We start from the raw sequence: 7,629 nt of genomic DNA, 5'->3' as shown, positions 1-7,629 counted from the left end.
TAGAGCCTCATTTATGTCTAAGAAGGTTTTATATATTCTTGGTGAGTCATACTCTATATATATGTACCATATTAATTAGATATATAGTTAAAGAACTCATGATAAAACCCCAAAGCTTTGCCAGGTACAGATTTTTGGATTATTGATTTGTACAAAATGTGAAATAATATGATCCATGTAAGGAGCAGTTCTCCCTTTTGGAAAACTTAAATCAAATATTAAAATTCCAGTAAAAGTGTTACCTCTGATGTAAGCATTTTTTTGAACACAGGAAGAAACATTCATGCTTCTGTTTGTTTCATTAAATGCTATTCTATACCTGATTTCAGCAGAAGGATTTGAGATCTGCTTTTAGCTTGAACAAATTTCAAAGCTCTGTATGATTTTTTTTCCAGGACGGTCATTTCAGGGAGAAGCAAAATATGTATCATAGAAAATGTCAACATAATCAACATTTTAAATTCCCATTTTATGCACCTTTCCCTTGATGTATAAATATATATACACAAACACAAGCTACTGTCCTTTAGTAAGGCTGCTTTAACAAGGGGTAAACATTTGAGCACACACCCATGGAGCCCAACTCAATGTCTCAGCCAGAACAGAAAGCAAAGTGCTCTGGTGGCTGCTGATGCAAAGGCATCGGCACAGCACAAATGTTCCTGCTGATGAACGGAGCTTCACTTGCTTCACTAAAATTATACCACTCCCCACCCATGACGATAAAGCTGGAAGAGCTCAGAGCAGACAAGAAAAGGCCGGCTCTGTCACCCAGCCCTCCCTCCCACCCAGAATCAAAAGCTCTAGAGCTAAACCTCCAGAGGTATTGCCAGAGACCAAGGCTAGGCCAGACTAAAAGTAGCTCCTTCCCACTGCACTTCCTGGCACAAAATACTGTTGTTGATCTGTGAAGACCTCTATGCTCTGAAGCATGAAATCCATGAACAGATCCCTCTGACACATCACAAAACCTTTATTAGTGTTTATCAGTGATACAGATTACAGGAACCAAAGGCAATTAAATAACACTTAAGTTGACCACAGACTCAAGAAATACAAGTCACATTTGGCAAGGCAAACTTCTCAGTACACTGGGTTGCTCAGGTTATTATTACACCGTGAAAGAGGAATTTCCCTTACAAGATTCTACATATGCAGGATATTATTATTATTATTATTAATTGTATTAATTGTTATTACTGTGTCTTTCAGACAGTTCCTTTGGCAAGAATTCCCATTTTTAAGTATTTATTATATAAAAATATAACAAATTTTCATTATGTACAAACATTACATTACACAATGTACAGGTTAAAAACACTACAAAAAATGGCAGGCCATGGGTAAACCAAAAGCAAAAAAAAAAACCCCAATGTAGAAAACATGAAAAGAAATTTAAATACTGCACATTTCATAAAAATTACATTAACTACAAACAATCTTTTTTGTTTGCAAATATCAAACAGTACTGATCTGATTGGAAATCTTTCCCAAATGACTTCATTTTTAAGGCACATCTTGCATATTTACACATATGACACCGGATCTGGTCAATAACTTAAAGGCTCTCGGGAGTGACCTAGTTGTGTGCGCAGGGATGGGTGCACTTGAGGGGGAGCACGCTGGGCTACGCCTTCTCAGTCATCTCAGTCTGGGGGCCCAGGTATCTCACCGAGGGGGCCGGGAAGAGGGGCACTCCGATCTCCTGAAGGTCGGGGAGCCGTGCAGGGTGAGGCGGGGAGAGGAGCGTGATCGTCCGGTCAAAGTCCCTGTGCAGCACCTTCTCATAGACACTCTGAAGCCCAACTGTTTTGGGCAGCTGGGCTTGATAAAAGTTGTCCCTGCGAAGTGGATCCCTGGGCAAGGACGTGCTCTTGCAGAAGGTGGAGAGGGGTGCTGAAGGATGTGGAGAGGGGTGAGGGTTGGCTCGGCCACAGGAGGGGCTCCAGCAGCGGTCTGAGTGCCCCAGGATCTTGCATTCAGCTGTGCATGCCCACAGACCTAGAGAGAGAGATAGGGGAGGAGAAACCCCTTGTTACTGCAGAAATAAATCCACACCATTCACAATCCTCAGAGTTACCAGTTACAGGATGATTCACTGCACTGACAGCAGGAGTGGGGAGGCGATGCTCCACATCACAACAAAAAGCCATGCTTGGTTAGGTAATGTTGTTTGATAGGGACACTCCTCACAATTCTAACTTTAAGGGAACCTTTTTTTGGGAAGAAAACCCAAATCCTACAGTACTTCCAGCATCTGCTAATTTGTGCTGGGCTCTCAGTGTAGAAAGGAACCAACATCTAACAGCCTGCTGCAAAGAGATGGGCAGTTTGAGTCACGCAGTGTCTGGCTCCCCTTCCAGCTGCCCTGCCTGATCCGTGTCCCATGGATGGGTCCTTTCACCCACCTCCCCACCCACCCATCTTTCTGTCTGAGGGCCAGTGGGGAGCAGGGGCAGAGCCCTTACCGTTCTGCATGTGTGTGATGAGGTCTTTCTTCAGGGCATCACCGCTGATATCTGAGTCGCTGTCGTTAAAATCACTGTCGCCTTTGCCACTGTCTTTGCCACTGAACTTCTCTGCCTCCCGGCCGGAGATAGTGTTGAAGGAGTGTCCCTTCCAAATGGCCACAGGGGGAGCAGGCTCCTTGTTGTAGCTCGGAGTGGCAGCAAAACCCTGCTGGTGGGGAGGGAAATCAAAGGAGACATGAGAAAGGGAAGCGGTGAAGGGTAAACCAACATTAACTGCACCTCTGCAACTCACATTCTCCAAGACACCCCCCACCTTTTGCCCCACTTCCCCGTGGTGGGACCTTACCTCCCCACTCTGTCCCCTCAGCCTCTTCTGACCCTCGTAGAGGCAAGTGCTGTCGCTGCCACTCTCAGTGGTGGAGATCTCTTCAGCAGCTGGAGAGGGGTCGGGGCTGGTGAAAGAGGTTTTGCTGGGAAAGGTTCGTACCTCAAACATGTTCCCCCTCTGGCTGCCCTCCTCCTGACAGCCTTTCTCCAGGTGGGAGATGTCTATTTGGTCCTTCAAGGTAGTGTTGTTTTTGATGTCATTCCCCTTCTTGCGCCTGTTACAGGTGGTGGCAATGGTGATTATAGCCACCAGGAGGAGAGTGCAGCTGCCTGCCAGGACAATGATCACGATCAGAGGAATGTCCCACTGCAAAGCCTTTCCTTCCCAGGAGCTGGGCTTGGCTATGTCCTGGATACTGGACGGAGCAGTGGCGGTCACCAGGAAGTTGACTGTGGCGGTTGTGGCCAGGGGAGGTCTGCCATTGTCTGTCACAGTGAGGATGACCTTGAATAGCTGTCCCAGCTCTTCAGAGAGGTCACCCCTCAGCACAATGTCCCCAGTACTTGGGTTGATGGTGAAAAGGTCCTGCTGGGACTCTTCCAGGAAGGCAAAGGTGAGCTCGGCATTGGCCCCATCATCTGCATCTCGAGCTTTGATTTGGGCAACCAGGGAGTCACGGGACGTCTTGCTGGACACACCAATTTCCACAGTCCCATTGGTGAGCACTGGGTGGATGATGACGGGAGGGTTGTCATTCTGGTCCACCATTCTTACTTTTACAAGGGTGCTGCTGGAGAGCTGCGGGGAGCCACCATCACTGGCCTGGATCCTCAGGTCCAACTGCTTGAGGATCTCGTAGTTGAATGTCCTGAGGGCATAGATGGCCCCGGTGGCGGGGTCCACCGAGACATATGTGGAGATGGGGGCCCCCATGACCTGCATCTCCAGGAGCCGGTAGGTGACCTTACCATTGTGGCCAAGATCAGGGTCACGAGCCACCACTGTGGTGATGTAGGCACCTGGGGGATTGTTCTCTGGTACAGCCACCTCGTAGAGGGGCTTGGCGAAGAGTGGTGCGTTGTCATTCTCATCGCTCACCCGCACTGTATACTGGCGGACGGTCTTGAAGGGCGGCGAGCCCAGGTCCTCAGCCACCACGGTGAGGTTGTACTCAGGGATGCGCTCGCGGTCCAGTGCTGCTGTGGTGACAATCATGTAGCTGTCCTCATAGGCTCGCTGCAGGGCGAAGTGGTCGTGGCCACGGAGGCTGCAGCGCACCTGCCCGTTGGCACCCGAGTCGCGGTCTGTGGCGCTGACAAGGGCCACAAAGCTCTCACTGGCTGCTGCCTCACTGACATAGGCCACGCCGGTGGTGCTGGCAGCACCACGGAGGGCGCTGATGCTGATGCGTGGAGCGTTGTCATTGACGTCGGTGAGGCGCACAACGACGGTGCAGGTGGCGGCACGAGGGCTGGCTCCGCGGTCCTGGGCACGCACGTCCAGCTCGTAGGTGCGGGTGCGCTCATAGTCCACGGCAGCCTCCAATGTGAGGCGCCCTGAGCGTGGGTCAAGGCGGAAGAGCCGCCGTGCCTCAGGGGGCACCTGGCTGCTAAAGGCATAGACCACCTCCCCATTGGGGCCCTCATCAGGGTCAGCAGCATCCAGATCGAGCAGCAGGGAGCCGGGTGGTGCATCCTCAGGCAATTCCACCGTGACTGAGCTCTGGGCAAAGGTTGGACTGTTGTCATTGGCGTCAAGGACACGAACATGCACGGTGGCTGTGCCTGAGCGTGCTGGACTGCCACCATCCTTGGCCACCAGCTCCAGGGTGTAGGAGGGCTGGCGCTCGCGGTCCAGCTCCTGGAGCAGCACCAGGTCGGCGCAGCGTGCCCCATCCGCCCGTGTCTGTGCCTCCACACCGAAGTGGCTGTTGAGGGAGACCTGGAAGCTCTGGATAGAGTTGGAGCCCACATCCTCATCCACAGCCACCTCCAGTGGGAGGCGAGTGCCGGGTGCAGCACTCTCCGACACCTCCAGCGCCATCTGGGCATGGGGGAAGCGTGGAGCATTGTCATTGATATCACGCACCTCCAGCTCCACGTGCACCAGGCGGTAGCGCTCCCGCCAGCAGCTCACCACATCGAAGGCTAGGACACACTGTGGGGCTTGGCCGCACAGCCGCTCCCGGTCCAGCCCCGCTTCACCGATGCTCAGCTGCCCGTCCTCCTCCCGCACCCGTACCAGCGAACTGTTGCTGAACTGCCGCATCAGGCGAAAGCTCATCTCCCCCGGCGCCTTCACCGGCATCTCGTCGGCCAGCGTACCGATCACCGTGCCCGGCGCGCCCTCCTCGTCGGTGCGATACCTCACCGTCTTGCAGCGGGACAGGGCCAGCAGGCTGGCGGCGGCCAGCAGCCGCAGGGGGCTCATGGCAGCGGCGCGGGCTCAGCCCGACGGCGCGGAGCGGGCGGGATGTGCGCGGGAGCGGGCGGGACGCGCGACAGTCCGAGGTGGCACCGCCGCCGTCTGCGCCCCCCGCGCCGCCGCGCCGCCTTTCATAGAGGGCGCTATGCAAATGAGCGGGCGGCCGAGCCAATGGGAGGCGGCGCGGCGCGGGCGGCGGGCGGCCCCCGGCGCTCCCCGGGCCGGGCCGGGAGCGGGAGCGGGGTCGCGGGGCGCTCGCCTTTGTTTTCCTTAACTCTGCGGGGTCTGGGGGTCTTCTTTTATTTTATTTTCTTTTCTTTTTTCCTTTTCTTTTTTTCTTCTGCCGCACTGTCGCTATTTCTTTTTCCCAATTTATTTCTTTCTTTTTTTCCCCTCCTTTCCTCCCCCTCCCGTCTCTCCCCTCTCTCCGGTGGCGCGGCAGCGGAGCTGGCGCGGGGAACACGGAGCGCAATGCGCGGTGGGGTTTGTTAATCTGACACAGGTCGGGACAGGTGCCGTGCTGTGGCATGCCGTGCCGTGGCATGTCGTGCCGTGGCATGTCGTGCCATGCCGTGGCATGTCGCGCTGTGTCGCGGCGTGCCGCGCGGGCGCGGACGGGGGCGCGGGGCGGGCGCGCATTAGCGGGGTGTGGGGGGGAGGGGGGAGCGGCATTCAGCTGCGCCCGGAGTGGTGTGTCACTCGCGTGAGAGCCTGTGATCAGCGCCGTAAGTCGCCTTTCAGGAGGTGTCCCCGCATGCTTTAGTATGCATGTCACCACCCGGGTTTCTTAAGCCTGGGGCACTAGCAGGCGAGGAGGAAAAAAAAGAAAAAAAAAGTTCCAAATAGGATTTAGCATAAGCTTGAGGAGATTTGGAAAGGTTTCAAAGATCAGGCTGTATCAAAGGCTTATGAAGCCCTCGTTAGCTGTAGAAATATAATAGCATGGCAGGCTATCCCATTCGAGGAACCAATGTCTGTATTATTTCACTATGACAGGCTAAAGGGAGAGAAAGTTGAACAGTTTCCACAGAGGAGTTGGACTAAGTTGAATATAATGAGCAAACGCCACATGTATCCATTATGTCGCTCTATTCATTCCCAATCACTGCCATAACTCTTTGACTAAACGATGATGAGCGCTGAATTACACACAATGCCCTGCTCATATTAAAATACATTTAAGACCTATCCCTCCTGGTGCCCTGTTACGCCTATTCACAGGATTTTCTTTTTGTCCTAATAGGGCCTCTCTGGGAAGCAACACCAGTCTCGTTCCAGAAGAACAAAATAACAGCATGAGGCTGAAACCTGGCACGAACCGGGGGGAACGAAACCATCTGCCCCGCAAGGCACCAAGGCCCTGCGCGGAGCCCGCTCCCAGCCCCGTAGTGCCTCAGCAGCCATGGGGAGGGCGGCTGCCGGCCTCGGCCTGCAGGGAGAGGACCTGACGGGGAGGGAAGATGGGGGTCCTAAGGGGCAACTGCTTCCCCGGGAAACTTCATGTCTTTCCCCTTCCCTTCCCTTCCCTTCCCTTCCCTTCCCTTCCCTTCCCTTCCCTTCCCTTCCCTTCCCTTCCCTTCCCTTCCCTTCCCTTCCCTTCCCTTCCCTTCCCTTCCCTTCCCTTCCCTTCCCTTCCCTTCCCTTCCCTTCCCTTCCCTTCCCTTCCCTTCCCTTCCCTTCCCTTCCCTTCCCTTCCCTTCCCTTCCCTTCCCTTCCCTTCCCTTCCCTTCCCTTCCCTTCCCTTCCCTTCCCTTCCCTTCCCTTCCCTTCCCTTCCCTTCCCTTCCCTTCCCTTCCCTTCCCTTCCCTTGTCTCAGGGAACCCAAGAGATGCATTTTAAAGGAAGAGGGTGACAGAATGCGGTCCGATCCAACCCCTCTCCGGTTTCCTTGGAAAATCTGGAATAAAAGCCCTGGGCTCGGCACACGGAGCGCGGTAGCATCCCGGGGCTCCATCCCGGGGTGCGCGGGGCGCTGCGCGGGGCGGCACGCGAGCGGGGGGCGGCGGGCTGCCCGCAGCGCCGGCTTATGGAAATGGGATTTAAATCGCTCCTCGGCCCTGGCTGCGGGGGCGCGGGGAGGGGGGCACGCTCCGCCGCCAACAAAAGCTCCCGGTTTCCATACGAACAAACCTCCGCGGAGCTCTTTTCCCCTGCCCGCTGGAGCTCCGCAGGCGGCCGCCCGGCTGGGCGGAGAGCGTTCGGGCCGGGCCGCCCAGAGCCGGGCCAGTGTCCGGACCGGGCAGAGGTCCGAGGTGTAGAGACTGGGACCGGGCTGCCTGGGAACGGGGCCGCTGGCCGGGAGCGGGCAGTGGGCAGCGGGGCGGCCCCTCGTGTGTAACAGGATTATCTTTGCCATTTCAAGTTCCATACAGCATGTAATTTATTTTTAATTAGGATTAGATCGAG

General features: G+C 54.8%; 1 protein-coding gene across 2 annotated transcripts; it reads right to left on the bottom strand.

Annotated features, from left to right (window-relative positions):
• Nucleotides 1-930: 930 nt before the first annotated feature.
• Nucleotides 931-5,303, bottom strand: PCDH8 (protocadherin 8). 2 transcript variants are annotated; one of them, XM_069029997.1, is made up of 3 exons: nt 2,818-5,303; nt 2,469-2,679; nt 931-2,001 (listed from the first exon to the last, which is right to left on the bottom strand). In XM_069029997.1, the coding sequence occupies exons 1-3, from the start codon at nt 5,227-5,229 to the stop codon at nt 1,628-1,630; spliced, it is 2,997 nt and encodes a 998-aa protein (XP_068886098.1). In that variant the 5' UTR covers nt 5,230-5,303; the 3' UTR covers nt 931-1,627. The 2 variants fall into 2 exon arrangements, with proteins under 2 accessions (XP_068886098.1, XP_068886105.1); XM_069030004.1 differs by having other exon boundaries at nt 2,469-2,676.
• Nucleotides 5,304-7,629: the final 2,326 nt, after the last annotated feature.

Source organism: Aphelocoma coerulescens, chromosome 1 (genome assembly GCF_041296385.1).
Source record: "Aphelocoma coerulescens isolate FSJ_1873_10779 chromosome 1, UR_Acoe_1.0, whole genome shotgun sequence".
In the NCBI taxonomy this organism is placed as follows: domain Eukaryota; kingdom Metazoa; phylum Chordata; class Aves; order Passeriformes; family Corvidae; genus Aphelocoma; species Aphelocoma coerulescens.
Note: the sequence above shows the minus strand (reverse complement) of the source record. Positions and strands in the feature narration are given on the sequence as shown.

Bases quoted from the DNA above. Each gene is read 5' to 3' on its own strand.
- PCDH8 (XM_069029997.1), bottom strand. From the start codon at position 5,229: ATGAGCCCCCTGCGGCTGCTGGCCGCCGCCAGCCTGCTGGCCCTGTCC. The intron at 2,680-2,817 runs GTAAGGTCCCAC...CCTCCCCACCAG, and splicing joins TGAGGGGACAGAGTGGGGAG to CAGGGTTTTGCTGCCACTCC. The intron at 2,002-2,468 runs GTAAGGGCTCTG...CTCTCTCTCTAG, and splicing joins CATCACACACATGCAGAACG to GTCTGTGGGCATGCACAGCT.